This window comes from Rousettus aegyptiacus, unplaced genomic scaffold (assembly GCF_014176215.1).
Source record: "Rousettus aegyptiacus isolate mRouAeg1 unplaced genomic scaffold, mRouAeg1.p scaffold_m13_p_5, whole genome shotgun sequence".
In the NCBI taxonomy this organism is placed as follows: Eukaryota; Metazoa; Chordata; class Mammalia; order Chiroptera; family Pteropodidae; genus Rousettus; species Rousettus aegyptiacus.
In genome coordinates this window covers 75628590-75647914 of record NW_023416308.1, presented here as the reverse complement: position 1 = coordinate 75647914, position 19325 = coordinate 75628590, and the positions used below count along the sequence as shown (strand labels likewise).

Sequence of the window (19325 nt, the reverse complement as noted above, 5' to 3'; positions counted from 1 at the left end):
GTTGTTTTGAATAACAGAGTAGAAGTTACACGTTGGTGAGGGACATCTACAGTTATAAAGGGACTCTCCACTTATAAGGGTCTCGGTCTTGGGACCAGGAGGAGAAGGATGACTCTAGATCGCAAGAGAATCTTTTCAATGGAGAAGCCATCCATTAAAATGCGCATAAAAACTTTACCCTTGTTTACCATGCTTTTCAGGGTAACCTCCCATAACTGGCTCCTTTTGTCTTTAGCTGAAGACAATATTTAAAATTCCTAAAAATTTTTTCAATTACAGTTGACATACAATATTATATTAGTTTCAAGTGTACAACATAGTGACTACACATATAACTTACAAAGTGATCACCTTGATAATTCTAGTACCCATCTGACACCTTATATAGTTATGACGATATTATTTATTATATTCCTTACGCTGGAGGCTGAAGACGACATTTCAGGTGGTAGGTTGGGTCATCTCTGACTCATTTCCCCCGGCTAGCTCCCATGTATACATTAGGTATACATGTCAGTAAATGTCTGTCTCTCCTTCCTCCTGTTAATCTGTCTTATAGGAAGTTCTCAGCCAAGAATTCAGAAGGATAGATGGAAAATTATTTTCCTCCCCTGTAGCATTGTTAGCATTATTCTCCTTTTAAAGATAAGAAATTCGAGGTCCAAGGAGGTTAAGTAAGTTGCCCAAGTTGTCACATAATTTGAACCCAAGTCTGTCTAACTTCAGAGGTATGGTTTAACTACTATCTCTACCATCTCTCATTATTAGTAGTTACTAAAATATTTTTTAATTAAAATACATCATGAAAAAGTATTATATAAAATTTTATATTATGTATAATATTTTTTCATGGTATATATACTATATATAATTTTATATAATAATAAAAAGTCCGTGGAGGGACATTTATCTCTTATTTACCAGGTGTAAAAATGGGAACACAAATTATCTATAAGACAATGATTTATTTGTTCTATTACAGTGGTGTAAAAAAAAAATGCTGTAAGAGGACAAAGAAGGAGAGTCTGTTGAGTCTCAAGAGAACTAAGGAAGGCTTCACAAAGTAGGTGACATTTGATCTATGCCTTGTAAGATGAATAAAATTTACCAGACAAAGCACAATTATGGAAAGAGAGCGTTCACCAGTGAGTAGAGGAGAAATCAAAGCCATCATATGTGGGGAAAAAAACAAAATTAACAATCAGGCTCTGGATTTAAAACCCCATCTTTCAGGGTAAGCTGCTTTAGTCTATCTTCTCTGAGTCTGTGTCAATTCTCCATTTTCTTTCTCTATTAAAATTCAATTACTCCCCACCCCTTGTTGCACCACAGTGATTCTATTTTGGTTTTAATACATAGCGATGGAGCAGGAAAGTTAGGAGGAGCACCCTGGAAAGTTTTACGACAAAGATCCACTTACCAGAAACTTCTGTGAGAGGAAAAGGACCAATTGCTGCACTGAGAATAAATATGTTTTGGGAGCAACGTGTGGGGTTGGACCACCCATATCTTTCTCCTTTTTCTCAGGAAAAGGAGAAAGAAAAAGGAACGTAGGGAGCAGAACTGGTTTATCAGCTTTAGAACCTCTAGGGAACTGGCTGTGCAGAAATTTTTCTGGCCTATTTTTAAAGAGGGTTAACTGTACAAAGATGGCAGCGCCTGTATGTAGGGAAATGAGCTTCTCCATGAAGCACAACAGGTGGCAGATAAACAGCGCTAAGGAAAAACATCTAGAGGAGGCACTGAGCTGGAACTATGGACCAATGAGGCCAGCTCTAGAGCTGGACATTAGTCATGTCACAGTTGGATTCGATCGCAGATTGGAGAGGATAACAATAAAATTGCTTCTTTGGACACTGGCAATATCGTGGCATAGTATCCGTGAAGAGTTATGAGTTGTTGGGAGTGCGAGAGTGATCTGCTTTGACTGTGAACCCATTAAATTCAATGCGGCTGCTGTTGCCACAGGTGACAGACTGCTTCCTACACAGGAGATGATGAGTTTAAAGGAGTCAATGCTTAGTTCAGTCAATGCACTAGACTAAGAGTCAGACAGACTTGGGCTCTCATCCCAGATCTGTGAACCTTGTGACAAGTTAGGAATTTTTTGGACATTTAGTTTATTCACATGTGAAATATGGAAATAATAAAACAACTGCCCCGCTTGACTTACACTTGGTTCTGAAATAAATTAAGAGACATGAAAATGCTTAGAAAATTATAAATCAGATATAAAGCATTGCATTTATTGTGATGAAAGCAGTGAGATTCACTTATTCCCTTACCTGGAAATAGGCAAAGGCTAAGTGATCCAAGGCATCCTCTAGACTTGCCTCATCCTCTGTGTTCCATTCCCCATAAGACCCTCGGAAGAGACTGACAGACTCCTCCAGCCATGGAATGGCATGGTAGTAATCCCCCATGTCATAAGCCACCTGTAGGGAACATAAGCATCTCATTAAGGCCTTTATCCACAGAAAGAGGAAAGGAAATGACAATACAAAGAGTGGAGGGTTTTTGGAACCCAAGAAGGGAAGTTTTCATTTCAAATTCTCTTAAATTAAACTTATTAAGCATCTATTATTCATAAGGCATTGTATTAGATATAGAGAGGACACAAGGGTTCTTGCATTTAAGAAATTTATAATCTGGGAATAAGAAAGATATAAACTCAAGTTAACTATAATACAGGGCAGAACGGCATAAATGCTGGAAGAAAATATGTAATATGCTGTGGTTATGCAGAGAAAAGAAGAGACTTGGGAATCTCAGAAGGCTTCACGGAGGAAGTGACATCTGAGATGGGACTTACTTGAAGAAGGAAATTATTTCAATAAGCAGAGATTGGGAGGAAAGGCATTTTAAGATGAGGGAATGGTAGAAACATAAGCCAAAAACAAGAATGTGTTTGTTCAAGTATTAATGTGGCTATTGTGTAAGGCGAAGAGAAGCAGGATATGAACTTAAAAAGACAGCATGAGCTAAGCAATGAGAGTCGTGAATATTATGTTTTTAGGAAGATATTGCTGGTAGCAATGTGAGGAATCGATTAAATTCATTCATTTATTTATTCACTATTTACTGAATATTCACAATGTAGCTGGTGGTCCCTGCCTTTAAAGAGCTTACATTTAAGTGAGGAGCACATGATAAACCAATAATTGCGACACAGTGCATTAGATACCGTAATGAAGGTAGACTTGGGAATGCTATGAGATCTCAGCAGATTGTCTTATAGCAAATATTCGAATGCTAGGGATTTGGCAACATGTACTGGCTCCTGTCTCCTAATAGCTTACAGTTAACTAGAAAACCAGAACTGCAGGTAGAATTTCCTGGCAATTGATGTTGGAGACAGCATGGAGTTATAAAGTTGCAGAGTTAGAAGGACTCCCAAAAAATGATCTAATTCACGAACTACTTCCAGACAGGCAGAAAGGCACCAGAGCCTAGAGATACCATGACTCAGCGGCTTAAACAATAAGTCAATTCCTACCCCAGGTCAGCCATTAATGTGTTGTATTATTTCTCTGGTCCTCGAGTTTCCTATTTGTAAAAAGGCCGAGTTAAAGAATAACAATTTAAAAAATGACTGAACTTTTTCTGCTATGTTAACAATTTATTTAAGATTTTCACAAAGAACTTCAAGTCCCAGCAATATGGTAGACTGAGATAATTGGAATTCTTCTAAACATAGAGTTAGAAATTTTGAATAAAACATAACAAACATTTTATTTTATAATTTCAAGAAAGAATGGAAAATACCTAGGTACCAGAAGCAAAAAAAGGAGCTTAAAAACCAAGCAATAAGCAGATGCTGACACTGCCTAGGATAGGGATGGGTGTTAGTCTTAGCGACTTTAGGTTATAATGCCCACATGAGGATAGTAGAGCCTTCAGCAGACCTCCCTAAAACCTAGAAATTGGAATTAAGACACACACATAAAACTGAAAACCATGTAAAACTACAGGAAAAGAGTAGACCAGAAAAAAATCTGCCCATGATCACGAAAAGGCAAGAAAGTTGATTTCCTTCTGTCTGGGCTCGATTTAGGGAGATAAAACATCTCCTTAGAATAGTCATAACCTTAAACCTATGTTTCACATGAATTTAGGGTTTGAGTTTGCATTATTCATAGAGTTAAGGAACTCCTAGGCCAAGAAATCAATATAACAAACAGATCTAAAGCCACTGAAAATCAAAACTACAATGAGATATCACCTCACCATTGTTAGAATGGCTGTTATCAAAAAGACAAGAAATAACAAGTATTGGTGAGGATGTGGAGAAAGGGAACCCTTGTGCACTATTGGTGAGAATGTAAACAGGTTCAGCCGCTATGGAAAAAAGTATGGAGGTTGTTCAAAAAATTAAAAATAGAACTACCATTTGATCCAGAATTCCTCTTCTGGGCATTTATCCGAAGAAAATGAAAATGCAAACTCAGAAAGATATGTGCAGCCTCGTGTTCATTGCAGCATTATTTACAATAGCTAAGATATAAAAACATATTAAGTGCACATCAATGAATGAATGGATAAAGAAGATGTGACACATACACACTGGATAGTATTCAGCTATAAAAACGAATGAAATCCTGCCATTTGCGACAAAATGGTTGAACCTCCTGAAGGCATTATGACAAGTGAAATAAGGCAAACAGAGAAAGACAAATACCACACAATCTCAGTTACATGTGGAATTTAAAATAAAAACAAAAACAAAACAAATAAAAAACCCCAAACCCATAGATACAGAGAACAAATTGGTTGCCAGGGGTAGGGTGAGGGAGAAATGGGTGAAGGGGTCAAAAGGTATAAAATTCCAGTTATAAAATAACTAAGTCATATGGATGTAATTACAGGAAAGAAAAAGGGATCTAAGGCCTGTGATACCACCAGAGTACCTGGAAAAAGAAAACCCAAAACTCTCTGGAGGGATATTCCCACAAATCTGGGCACAGAGATTCTCTTAGAGGTAAAAAAAATCCTGCTAAAAATAAGTTCACAACCAAACATGATAAACCATACCAGGAAATAGTTGATTGAGTTGACAGACAGAATAGTAGAGTAGTAGAATTAGACCATTACGAATTTCAGAAAATTGAAAGACTGATCTGCTTTAAAATAATCCATGGAGAAGGGGACTGGATATGTGTAGATGAAACAAATTTGGCTACATGTTAATAATTATCAAAGTTTATTTTTTGACATATCAATACCACTCCTAGGTATTTAATCAAAAGAAATGAAAACAAATGTCCACAGAAAGACTTACATAAGATAATTAACAGCAGCTTTATTCACTGTAGCCCATGCTGAAAACAATATAAGTATCAATCAACAGGAGACTGGATAAACAGTTTGTGGTATAGTCATATAATGGAAAACTACTAAGCAATAAAAAGGAATGAACTACTAATAAACACAACAACATAGATGAATTTCAAAGATATAATGTGCTGAGTAAAAGAAGCTGGACTCAGAAGAGTACGTAGTAATTAGTTCAGTACCTGGGCAAGGGTAGAATAGAAAGGGTAGGAGGTGGTAAGAAGAAAAAGGAGTGAGCCTTTATTTAGTTATACATAAATTCTTTTTTATAAATCTGAAACAAATATAGCAAAATTTGAACATATATTGCATTTCAATTATAGGTATAATTGTTTGTTATTGTATGTATTTTTCATGTATTTGAAATGTTTTATCTGACAAGTAAACAGATATCAAAACAAAGATTGCGAGTGAGACTTTCAGCAAGTAACTTACTAAATTTTCAACATATGGTTTTAGTTTCAGAAAGGCCTCACTAATGAAGCATATATTGGTACCATACACAAAACTATTTTAACAGCCTCAAATTTAAATTAACCGTGAACATGATGATTAAGCTCTCATTCCATTCAGGATCTCAGAAAAGGGAAAATGTTATAAGTATTGAGGCTTAGGATAACCCGCTCTGCATTAACTTGGAAGACTGACCCTCAAAACTTGGAATCAGGACACACAAGGCCCACTCTGAGACTGGCTAATGAATGCAACAGGGGTTGGCAAAAATTCACTTTCCTGCAATACACATCTTCAAAATTAAAAAAGATTTACTCCCTTACTTTTTAAGGCCAAGGCTAACAAAGAGTATACTGTAAAATGACCTCAAATGTGCTTGTAACTTATGATCAAAGATCAGTTAAATATCTCAGGTGGAAGGTTCCTGGTCTTTTTCCTCAAGTAATGTTAGAGTGAATGGCCAGTTTTGTGACATTACTTTAATTTAGTGTTTCTAAATGCCTAGGAAATGTGCAAGAGATTCCAGAAAGTCTCAGGAATCTGAGTTTCCATAATTTTACCTTCATTTCACCATCTCCTACTCCTTCTTCCACCCTTAATTCTGCTTCTCCTTTCTACCCAACTGCTCCTCTACAAGCCGTGGGGCTACTACAGTTAGGGTGACCAAGAGACCATTTTACCCACGAGAGCCCAGTTTATGTTTGTCGTCCTGCCTAATAACATCCCGGAGTTCATTCTCAAGAATGTCCTAAGTATATGATCGCTTTAGCCATCATGGAAAGAGTGGGGATTCCGAGTTACAAGACCCAGGCTCAAATTTTAGTTCTGCTGCTTAAAATTGTGTAACTTTAGGCAAGTTATTTATCCTTTCTGAACCTTGTTAGTTTTTGTTTGTTTGTTTGTTTGTTTTAATCTGAAAATGAGAAATAATACCAAATTTCTGAGTTTGCTGTAAGGATTAGAAACATGTAAAAACAATTGGGATATAGTTATTTCATCCACAAGAAACCAGAGCCGAGCAATTCGCCCTCTCTCTGAATATTGTTACCTTGCCAACTTGGAAGCAGTCATCTGCTGTGAGGGAGAAAAGCCTTCTGGGATTATACAGGTCAGTGACAGCAGAGCCAGTAACTCTCTGAAAGACGCCTCGGGCCAGGCCCTTCACATTGAGCATGTACACGTCCTGCAGTCGCATCAGGGCCCTTGCTGCTCCCTCGAGATCCTCAAAGGCTGGCAGGTCTTGCTCCACATTCTCATAACCATCTTTCAGAGCTATAAACATTATGAAAACATCACTTCATCATTCAAAAAACAGGAGGTGAGCAATTAATTCATGCAGGACACAATCACTTGTTCAAATATTTCATGAGCAAAGATAACATTTGATTTGTTTTGGTTTCCAGTGGCAAGTTCCTGGTTCAGACTGATGCTTAATACAATCTTCTGAATGAGGAAGAAATACTCTGGAGTAAAAGCAAAGGCACAAGCCTTTATCACATTGTCCCAGCCTCTCTGTCTCTAGGGGTCTCACCCTTTGTGGGGACAATTCTTCTCCCTCTTAACTTCCCCAAAATCAACAAACTTCTTCAAGTACAAGTAGAGTAAATTAGGAAGGTGATCTTGCTACAGATCACACTGTAGTTGCAACTTAATGAAAGAGAAATTATTAGAAGACATCACTTTTTATACATATGTAAATGGAATGAGATAACCCATAGTTCTTCACAGGATTGTGGTGAAGATTAAATGAGATAATGGATATTAAATGCTTCCTATTGTATAATCATATAAACACATTAAGAAGGTGACCTAGTTCTTTGTAACAGAGCTAAGGAGATCAAGCAATACCTACCCACTTTATTATCCTGCATCACATCCCATCAGAATCTCTCTCCTTTCCACTGAGTCAGGAGATAGAATCTTCCTCTCTTACCCTCCAGCCCTCCTCATTACCTCGGATGTTCTCACTGGCCTCCAGACTATGTACTACATTCCTCCAGTCAGACTGCAGGCGTTTGATGAGAGTAAATGCAAGCAGAGGGTTAGACACAGGGGTTTCTGAATCCTCATGCAAAGAAACCACCTTGTCATAGAATCTGAAAGAGAACAGTAGAGTGATATCACCTAGTGTTACAACCATTCAACTGAGGGAAGGCTGGCCTGGCATATAAACATTAAGAGTAGTTAAAAATGAAACGCTGAGCCCCTTGAAACTCATGTAATATTCTAACCAATAAACACAGAGAATAGGAAAACTACCAACACAACAAAAGTAGGTCCATTCATTTGTTCATTCAATGAGTCTGTCTCTACTTGTCAATTACTATATATCAGGCCCCATGCTAGAGGCTAGAGATACAAAGGTAAGACAAGGTCCAGCTCTTAAGGAGTTCACAATCCAGAAAATCTTTTTTTCCCTCTCATCATCCTATATTCAATACTTAGAATCTGGTAGAAGGTCAAAAACATTGTTCAATTAATTGTAATAATTGTGATACGTGCCATGAGAGAAGTGAACGTATAACGCTATGTAACGATATAACAATCTGTAGGCAGGGAACCTAACCCAGGTGGGAGTTAGAAGGTGTAAGGGAAGACTTCCTAGAGGAGATGGCACTTGATCTGAGTACTGAAGGGTTAGTTAAAATATTGATAGCTACTACTTACTGAGTTCTTACCATGTATTAGGCATTCTGCTAAATGCTTAAATTCATAGTCTCCTTTAATTCCCCCCAACAACCCTTAGGGTAGATTTCATCATGCCCATTTTACAGAGGAAACTGAAATGAGGCCTCTTTGTTAATAAGCAATGAAGCCAAGAATGAACCCAAGTCTGTGTGACTAAAGCCTGGGTTCTCAGCTGATTTGCCATTCTCTTTCACATTGAGCTATAACAAAGAAGGGAAGAAGAGTGTTTTTTTGAGCCAACAGGGACCAACATGCATGAAGGCACAGAGGCTTGACATGTATTTGTTCATTCAATAAGTCAGTCTCTACTGGTTACTTGTTAAATATCAGATCTCATACTAGAAACTGGGCAAGAAAGGGTCCAATGCTGAAGGATTTCATGGATAAGAAAATAGCTGTTTTTCTCATCACTCTACGCTAAAAGTCAGTACATATTTCTAAGAAAGAAGAAATGAAATACTATATTCTTCTAGGAGCCAGGAATAAAATTTTAAATAAGACAATAACATTAGTCTTAAAGATTCACAGTCTAGTGGGTAATACAGACAGAAACAATCACATTACAGATGCAACACCAGATTTAAGAAGGGGCGAGTACAGAAGAGGTGATTAATTTGGCCACAGCAGATAAGAGAACATAAACTTTCCTTTCACAGAGGAGATAATAAACCAACATTTGATGGATGAATGCAAATAATGAAGAAGGGAGGAGGAGGCCTCCTTCCAGGCAGGCAGAGACAGTTCAACAGATGCAAAGGTACAGAGAGCAACCGTAGGGGACTTAGAAGCAGTTAATATTGCTGGAGCACTGGGAAATGGTTAGAACACACTGGAGAAGTGAGGAGCACCTGATAGGCCTTGCTGAGGAATCTGGTTTTAACTCTAAATGCAATTAGGAACCACCAAAAGGTTTTAAGTGAGAGCAGGATGCATTACAATATGTTTACATTTATAAAGCTGTGAAAGGGTGGGGAAAAGGGTTCAGAAGTGGAAGTGACTGGAAGCAGAAAGATCATTTAGGAGGCCATTTCGACACTAAGCAAGAGACAAGGAGAATCTAAGCCATAACAGTGACAGTGGGGGGAAAGAACAGGACTGATTCAAGGGAGATATTTAGGAAATAGACCATGTAGCAACTGGTGAGAACTAATGGGGAATAAAGAGATAGGGCTGGGCAGCACGCTTCTAACCTTTCTGGCTTGCCGTCATTTGCAGAAAAGGGCCAGAAATGATGGGGCCACGAGTGATCATCGTTCTAGGTAATTTCTTTCCTCCTCAGATATCCTACAAGAGTGTTCATATAAGCAGAAGATCCCAACTCCTTTATTGAAATTTAATGACCATAAGGTAGACTGAAGAGTTCTAGTCTTGCTCTCTAAGAATTTGTTTCCTTTGTTGTAAGATTATTAATTTTCAAAATATATAACAACAACAGAAGTAAAAGAAAAAAGTGTGATCAAAATAAAAAGGATATGGATTTATGAGAATGTGCACAAGATCATGTGAGAATATAGAAGTCCTTTGGCAAGAGTGGAGGACTTCACGAGTAGAAAGGGATGAAAGGGAAGAACAGAGACAAAGGCAGAGTGGAGAGTGGATTTCTGTTCCTTCCGAGTCTGACCTAAAGATTTCACAAGGGTGGGGCCTTCAACTATAAAACAGAACCTGAAAATAGAAGATGACTCGCCTCATGGTGCTTCCAGAAAGCCAAATGTTCAATTCAAGAATAGTCTGAGGAAGGAGAATCTAGGCCTGGGTGTCCCAGGGAAGAAATAGGAAGACTGTCAAGTCCCAAGATGTCTCTTATCCCCAAGAAGGGCTATTTGAGAGCAGCTAACCTAGGCTTTTGAAACTAAACCAGTCTCCAGGGCACGGAATACTTTTTTTTTTACTACCCATTATTTCCTGCTTCAGCTCCATATGGAACTACTTAGCGAAAGATATTCCACTGCTACACACACAAAAAAAATAAAACCTACAAGCAGAGACTTGGGCTTGAGTCCAGCCTGAAGAGTGTCCAGGAACAACTGAGGCTGAATGGGCAGTGATTTGGTAAGACAGTCAGATAGAGAGAAGCTGGGAAGAGACCTTACCCTGATCCAGCATCCAACTATCCTTCAGTTTCTTCCTCTATGAAATGACAGACCTGGTCGAGTCTAGAAGATCTCTATGGGTACTTTTCGCACAATCATTCTATTATTTCTTTCCATTACCTTTTCTGCAATTGAATAAACAGATTCCTTATCTGGTGCTTAAGAACGAATGTTTAACGGGCATCAGAGGAAACTGAGGCACAAAGGGAAAGAGGCAGGGCAGAGAGGTGAAGCTTGTTCCAAGTCATCCATCAGATCAAAAGCACTATCTCTTTGTTCTCATTGCATCCCACTTTGTATTATTGGGTCAGTTTATTTAGGGCAAGGGTTTGATCTTTACTGCAACCCATGATTCAATTCGGTGTTCAGATACACCATCTTTCTGTCACAGAAAGAAAAAAAGAACCTATCAACTAATATCTGAGGCCGCTTTGGAATCCAAGTGTTGGCCCTATGCCCAGCCTCTGAGCAAATAGCTGGTTTTCAGAGACTGAGTAACTGGATGCTGAATTCAAACCTCAGGGTTTCCTAAATGGCAAATGCTGCTGAGAGTAGAAAAGCAGATCCTTTCCTTCAAGAATCTGCACATAAAATTCGCAACCCAATCCTTGCCTTAAACATAGCCTGGACAGATTATCCAACAACAATACATGGGCTATTTTAATTCAATATTTTTCTCCTTTGGAATTCAGAAATGTCTTTGTCTCAGCCCTTCTGAGACATTCTGAATGTTTAATTCTTAGCACAGAAATTACTGCTGCTGACACTACTCTTTCAATTTTGGTAGTTTTTTACAAGTGCAACAACAACAAAAAGCTAGGGGTTAAATACATATATAACCGATACATATACTATACTAATATATAACTATATATACTATAATTAGTATAATTTTTCTTTATTAACATTGGACAGGGAGGCGTTTCAACATGAAAAAATATTTCATGTCTAAATTTAAAAATTCAAAGAAGGTTATCAACTGAGGCTCTTAGAAATAACATCTCAAGTTACATAAAACCCTTAGTATGAGGGGATAGAAAAATGAGCAGGAACTGCCAAAATTATTACTTAAAAAAGCAAATATTTCACTAGGCTTTAGAGCATTGACTAGACAACAGACAGTCTCTCAAATTTTAAACTAATCTTTCTGAAATTAAAATTTTTTAAGTCATATGAGAAGATAATCTTTCTGATTCTTTTTTTATTATCTGGGCTCTCAAATCCTAGTTACTGTTTAGAGCTAATCATGGGGTCTAGTTTCACCAACCATTCTTAACATAAACAACAATCATAAAGAGCTAACACTTAATGAGCAATTTTTACATCCCAAGCACATACCTTTTCATGGTATTTAACCCTTCCAACAATCCTATGTGGCTATTGTTATCATCATTTTACAGATTAGGGAAACTAATGCTTAAAGAGGTAAAGAAATTTGCCTAGGGTCAGAGCCAAGAATTCAAATAGAGGTCTGTTAGGTTCCTGAATCCAGATTCTTAACTGTCATGTACTCTGGCTGCTCATAAAACCTCAGTAGTTATGGGGCTTGGTCTGGGTCCTAGAATATCAGATAAGCAGGCAGTAGGAACATCAAAGCATGATGGAAAGAGAAACAATCAAGACTGTGTCCTAGTCCTGCTACCTACTAGATTTATAATCTTGGATAAAGTACTAAACTTTAGTTTTCTCATATTTTAAATCATTTCCCATTTGTTTAAGAGGGTAATACAAATCTATTTCAAAGCACTGTGTGAGAGAGAATCAAATGAGATAACATTTGCGCAACATCTCCCACTCTGACAATGACAATGGTAGTAAGATTAGTAAAGCCCTGGCCAGCTGCTTTAATCAGCACTGCAAGTGTTCTCCCTGAGACAGTTCCCTGAGAGGCCTGCCAATGGCATCAGGATTCTGACCCCCATTTCCATCTGGGCCACCCAACTAAAGAGATTAGTGGTAAGAGAACAAGCACATGGGTACCAGGGTGCATGTGGGATCTGAAATCAAAGAGAAAAAAGTCTGTCTATTACTACCAATGAACTTGAACTCCAATGAACCTAAACTAAGAAAAAAAACATTTCGCTCTGTAAATATGGGCCCACAGAACACTTGGCAACTCTGCTACTCCAAAGAGTGACGAGAATTATTAAAATTATCATCATTTATTGTTTAATTACTACAACACTCACATACCTTATATACGTACGTGTGTGCATTTCATGCTATTTCAAACTAACAATAAATTTAAACATGCATATAACTGTTAATACGCAAACTACATACTTAAGAATATATTCCAAATTACATCATCATTCAGTCAACACTGGGTAATGAACAAGATCTGTCATGTGTACTTCTACACATGAACTGATTCTCTTCTACATGGCCTCTCTCACACAGCCATCGTGTCCCACACACCTTCCCATGTGCCCCAGAATTGGTATTACTATCATATATGCTCACTCACTATTTTCTAAGCAGTACATTGTGAGACCCTCTCAGCGGAGGGTCACATGACACAAGTACACTATTAATATAGTCAGATAAAGATGTGGTTACAACATTGTTTCTCCCATTGTAGGCTTCTCAATGTCCCAAGCAGAGAACACACAACACGTATTCAAACGCAAGGTACCATACACAATCATTCACCCTTTTCATTGTTTGACATTGACAGAGTCAATGCAGGATTACAGTGCCCCAGTATTCGAAGTCTATAGTATTTTGTGTTAGCGTGTAGCACTAGAATTTGTTGATTGTATAGCAAACAATATTGGCCGAGCATCTGGTTGTGTGTGTGCTACACTCAGTATCCTCTATCGTCAAGGATGGTTTTATCTGGTGTTGGTGTCATATTTCCACACATATCACATTTAGAATTTAGAGAGTTGACAGGTGTAAAGAGAAGGGGGCGCTGAAAGCGAAGGAGAAGCTAGACATCTCTGATTAACAATCATGATGCTACAGACTCCAAGATTCTTGAGGGCAAGGTTGGTATCCCAGCGCCTGGAACAGTGCCTGGCACTCAAACATGTGTTAAAAGAACTGATGAACATGAAGCATTAGTCACATAGTGACCTGTGCAATTACTCAACATCTTTCACATGCGGAGTATGATACCCATGGTGTCATGTCCATTCAGTCCCAATGACGTGTTAAGTCTCCTTCCCGGTCACAGAATGTCACCTGACTCATATCAAACACCAGTTCACTGGGTCACATGGTTAACACAAATATGGCTATAGCATCACACACAATTTCTGACACAGAGCCTGGGGGGCACACACAGCTTGACACAGTGCCTTGTGAGGTCCTACTCTGCTTCAGAGTCACTCCGCCACACTTGCCCACATTATATCACCTTCACTGTGTGGCACTGGATCTAGAGTGCCACTGTGTGTGTGACAAAGTCTGAGGGCACACAGTGTGATACAGCCTCTCTGGAGTCATACTCAGTCTCAATTTCTCCATCGCCCCATGCCACAGTGTCTCCCGGCTCCACACAGAATGACAAAGAATCTGGGGGGTCATACCCACAGTGTCTTCAGTCTCATGGTGTGACACTGGGTCTGAGAACCGACACAGGGTGACAATGAGCCTCAGAGTTACCCCCCACACACATTCTGTAGGAGTGTCTCAGTCTCAACCTCTGGCTCAATCTCCGCCACTCAGGCCTCTCTGTCGCTTCGCGTTCCTAGCCCTCACCTTGTCAGGTCCCGCAGCCGCGCCTCCTCGCCGCGCAGGTAGCGCCGCAGCAGTCCCAGCAGCCGGCGCTCCGGCGCCAGGGCGCGCGCCACGCTGGTCAGCGCCGAGAACGTGTCCCCGCGCGCTGCGGCCCCTACCGGGTCCCCCGCCCGGAGCGCCAGCACCGCCAGCACCGCCGCCAGCCGCGCCACGGAGCCCATAGCTGGCGCTCGCTCGCGTCCCCTCGGGCGGTCCCGCCGGCCCAGGGCCCCGGCGCGCGTTGACCCGCCCCGCCACTCGGCCCCGCCCCCTCCGCTCGTCCTTCCCCGCCGCCCCGCCTGGCCCCAGACACCCACTCCTTTGCTCTGACGCCTACCCTCACTCTGTTTCCCACCCTCCTGCCCCTTAGCTCCTCAGACCGCGCGGGAGCTGCCTGCAGCCTCAGGGGCCGCCCGCCCTCCACTAAATCACAGCCCTGGAAGGGTGTTTCTGCTACCCTCAGTTCCTTGGGGAAACTGAGGTAAGGGGTAGAATGAGCTATGAATTAACTGGTTTATGGCTATACAAGGCCATCCCCAAAATCTTCACAGACACACACAACCCCCACCACTGATCATGGAAATACAGAAACACTGCTGGATTCTGATGGGGGAAGTCCAGCAGAGTAAATGATACATAACGGTAATAACTGTGCTGGTAAAGAGCTGTGAGAGAGCAGAAAGGAGGAAACATTTCACAGAGGGCTTAACATCTGAGTCATCTTAAAGGATGAGTAGAATTCCTATCAGAGGCGAAGTGGATAAAGGCCATTAGAGTCAGTGCATGACAAATCTAGGACCTATAGATCCTAAAACTCGAAGGCCCTGGGTCACGGCTCCAGGTCACAGCTCTATACAACATACCTATGGTCACTTAAGCAAACAAAAATAATATATATCATACTAGGCTGTATTCTTTTCCCCTTTCCCAAGCACTGTTCAGTCATTTATTCATTTAACAAATATTTGGCACCTCTGTTACTGTGTTGAGGATACAGAGAAATGGCAGATCCAACCCTGAACTCACAAGGGGAAACAGAGGTGTAAACAACTAACCACAATGAACTGCTATCAGGATAACAGAGTTGTGCAATGAGCAATGGCAACACTGAGGAGAGAGCCCATTGCACACATAGGTGGTAGAGAGGTCTTCACAGTGGAGGCAATGTGTGCAGGTCCAAAAGGATGAAAAAGCATTGTCTGGAAGATGATAGGCAAGGGAGGGATGGGCTCTCCTGGTAGAAGGTACCTATATGTACCAAGTTTTGAAGATAGAAAATATTTGGAGTTCCAGAAGTGATGAAACATTCCTTATGGTTGAGACTGTTAGATTAAGGGGCTTTACATGTTATACTAAGAAATTTAGGCTGTCCTCTATGAAAATCCATGGAAGTTTTTAAGATGGCAATAATAGTCATCTAGTGGCTGAGAGAGGTCTTTTTCTTACCTAATTGCCTTGGCTAGAACCTCCAGTATAATACTGAATAGAAGTGACAAGAGAGGACATCCTTGTCTTATTCAAATTTGGAGGAGAAAGCTTTCAGCCTTTCACCGTTTAGTATAATGTTTCTTTCTTGTTCCTAGTTTGTCGAGTGGTTTTATCTGTCAAATAAGTTTTCTGCATCTATTGAGATGATAATGTGACTTTTATCCTCTATTCTCTTTTATATATTTTTTTAATTTTTAAAATTACAGTTGACATACAATATTATAGTAGTTTCAGGTATATAACAGTGATTAGACATTTATATAACTTACAAAGTGATCACCCTAGTAAATCCATCTGACACCATACATAATTATTACAATTCTACTCACTGTATTTCCTATACTATACTCTATATTCACATGATTATTTTTAACTACCAATTTGTACCTCTTAATCCTTTTTCACCTATACCACCAAACCCTTCACATCTGACAACCATCAAAATGTTCTCCGTATCTATGAGTTTGTTTCTGTTTTACTCATTTATTTTGTTCTTTAGATTCCACATATAAGTGAAATCATATGGCATTTATCTTTCTCCATTTGACTTACTCCACCAACACAATACCCTCTAGATCCATCTATGTTTTTGCTAATGGCAAGATTTCATTCTTTTTTTATGACCAAGTAATATTCCATTTTATAGATGTACCACTTCTTTCTTATCCATTTATACACTGATAAACACCCAGGTCGCCTCCATATCTGGGCCACTGTAAATAATTCTGCAGTGAACACATAGATGCAATGTCTCTTCAAAGTAGTGTTTTTGTTGTCTTCAGGTAAATACCCAGAAGTAGGATTACTGGGTCCTTCTTTGCCTCCTGTTATAGCCTTTGTTTAAAGTCTATTTTGGGAGCGGCTCCATAGTGTAATGGTTAGCATGTCTGCTTTATAGGCAGAAGGTCCTGGAACATCCATAGGTCAGGGGTGGAAGTGGGGGCAGAGAATTAAAGAGGGGTGTGGGGAAATAACATCTATTTTGCCTAGTTTAAGCATTATCTCAGATTTCTTTTTTTATTTCCATTTTCATGAAATATCTTTGATATCCCTTTACTTTCAGTCTGTGTGAGTCTCTTGTAGGCAGCATATGTAAGGGTTTTGTTTTCTTATCCATTCAACCATCTCATTTCTTTCAATTAGAGCATTTAATCCATTTAAAGTAATCATTGATAGATATACTGGGCATGGTTCCATACTGTAGCGGTTAGCACATCTGTTTTACGTGCAGAAGGTCCTAGGTTCGTGCACCAGTGGAGCCACGGTCCATGGTCTACGGCCATGCCATCCTGAACAAGCCTGATTCCATTTGATCTTGGAAGCTAAGCAGGGATGGGCCTGGTTAATACTTGGATGGGAGACCACCTAGAAAGACCAGTTGCTGTAGGCATAAATAATAATAAATAATAAAATAATAATAATAAAGTAATCATTGATAGATATGTAGTTATTGCCATTATTCATATTTTTATCTTATATTTTCCTTCTTAAAGAAGTCCTCCAACATTTCCTATAATACGAGTTTGGTGGTGATGAATGCGTTTAGCTTTTCCTTGTTTGAGAAGATCTTTATCTGTCCTTCAATTCCAAATGACAGCTTTGCTAAATAGAGTAAACTTGGTTGTAGATCCTTGCTATTCATATCTTTGATTATTTTGTGCCAATCCCTCCAAGTCTGCAAAGTTTCTTTTGAGAAATTAGCTGACAGTCTTATGTGAGTTCCCTTGTAGGTAACTAACTGCTTTTATCTTGCTGCTTTTAAGATTCTCTCTTTGCCTTTAGCCTTTGGAATTTTAATTATAATGTGTCTTGATGTCAGCCTCTTTGGGTTCATCTTTTTGGGGACCTGCTGCACTTCCTGGGCTTGTATGTTAATTTCCTTTATTAAGTTAGGGAAGTTTTCCATCGTTATGTCTTCAAATAGGTTTTCAATTCCTTGTTCTCTCTCTTCCCCTTCTGGTGCACTTATGATGTGAAAGTCAGTATGTTTGATATTGTCTCCAAGTCCCCTTAAACTATACTCATTTATTTGGATTCTTTTTTTCTTGTTACTCCTGTTTTCTGCTCTCTTCCATATTGCTGATTTGATTTTCTACTTCATCTAATCTACTGTATTACCTCTAATGTATTTTTCATTTCAGTTATTGTATTCTTCATTTTTGACTGATTCTTTTTATATTCTCTAGCTCTATTTTTATGTTTCCTATCTCTTTGTTGAAGTTCTCACTGAGATCGCTGAGCATACTAATAATCAGTGTTTTGAACTCTGTATCTAGTAGATTGCTTGTCTCCATTTTGTTTAGTTCTTTTCTGGAGCTTCGTTTTGTTCATTCATTTGGGACATATTTTTTGCCTCCTCATTTTGGCTGCCTTCCTTCATTTGTTTCTATGTATTAGGTAGAGCCGCTATGTCTCCTGGTCTTAGAGTGGCCTGTGAGGCCCAGTGGTGTAATCTCCCTGGTCACCTAAGCCAGGTGCTCTAGGTGGGTCCCTTGTGTGAGTTGTGTATGTGCCCACCTGTTGTAGTTAAGTTTTGGTTGCTCTTTGCACATCAATGGAAGGGATTAACCCTTAGGCTGACTGGTTGTGAGGACTGGCCATGACTTCAGGGGAGGAGCTATTGTGCAGGGGCTGAACCTACAGAGCAGGACTTACTTTAGTTGGGCTCTGGTGCCTGCCAAGTTTGCCCTCTGGGTGTGTCGTTTGTAGACGTGGTTGGGTGGCATTCTGATGTGGTCCGAAGCTGGCCATTAGATGTGTTGTATCTGGGGCCTCTTGGGGAGCTCTGTTGCAGGCCAAGGTCAGCTGCTGCCTATGCCTTGCCTGGGGCCACTTGGTATGAGCTACAAAGTGATCTCTAGATGGTTGCCACTTGTACTAGGCTTGGAGGTGCCTGGGAGAGGCTAAGCTGCAAACTGAGACCAGCTGCCACTAGTGTCAGGCTCGGAGGTGCTTATCAAGAGGTACGGGGCACACCGAAGCTAGATGTTGTTTGTTTGGAGTTTGTGAATCTTTGAGAAATTTTAGAAAAGTCTGCACCATGAGCCAAGACAGGCTGTTTGTATGGAAAAGCCACTGCAAGTGGCTTGGGTGGACCCAAAAATTGGGTGAGGCAGGGTTTTAGAGAATCACCAGATCGCAGACGACAGTGTTAGTAAGGTTGATGGAGACTCAGATATGGCTCCTACCTGTGTCTACAAGCTGGGTGAGTAGAGGGCTCAAGGAAGGAAAAAAGTGGCTTCTGCCAGCACTTCTGTCTAGGAGAAAGCTGCCCCACCAGCCCTCGCCTTGAAGCCAGACAATTCAGTTCCTCCCCACATGTCTGCAATGTCCCTCGAGCCACTTCCCCAGTTCAGAACTGGTGAGTTTGTCAGCAGTAAGTCCATGCATGGGCCCTTCAAGAGAAGCACCTGAAACTCCAGTGGCCCTCCGTCTCAATCGACCACAATCTCTGCTGGTTTTCACAGTCAGAAGTTGTGGGGACCTCTCTTCCTGGCACCGGAACCCTGGGTTGGAGAGCTTGGTGTAGGGCTGGGACCCCTTGCTCCT

The 19325-nt window shown here is 40.1% G+C and overlaps 1 protein-coding gene and 1 pseudogene across 4 annotated transcripts in view; one reads left to right on the top strand and one right to left on the bottom strand.

The window, feature by feature from the left end:
* Positions 1-14524, bottom strand: part of P4HA3 (prolyl 4-hydroxylase subunit alpha 3) — a 31585-nt gene extending 17061 nt beyond the window's left edge. For 2 of the 4 annotated variants that reach the window (XM_036221349.1, XM_036221350.1), the window contains exons 1-4: positions 14271-14524; positions 7738-7880; positions 6833-7056; positions 2286-2435 (exon numbers count right to left, since the gene is read on the bottom strand). In XM_036221349.1, coding sequence (XP_036077242.1) covers positions 2286-2435; positions 6833-7056; positions 7738-7880; positions 14271-14470 — 717 coding nt within the window. In that variant the 5' untranslated portion in view covers positions 14471-14524. Of the gene's footprint in view, positions 1-2285; positions 2436-6832; positions 7057-7636; positions 7881-14270 lie in introns of those variants that run through there. The other 2 variants (XM_016161439.2, XM_036221351.1) reach the window with 2 other exon arrangements.
* Positions 14525-17047: 2523 nt separating this feature from the next.
* LOC118603612 lies at positions 17048-17166 on the top strand (annotated as a pseudogene).
* The last annotated feature ends 2159 nt before the right edge of the window (positions 17167-19325 follow it).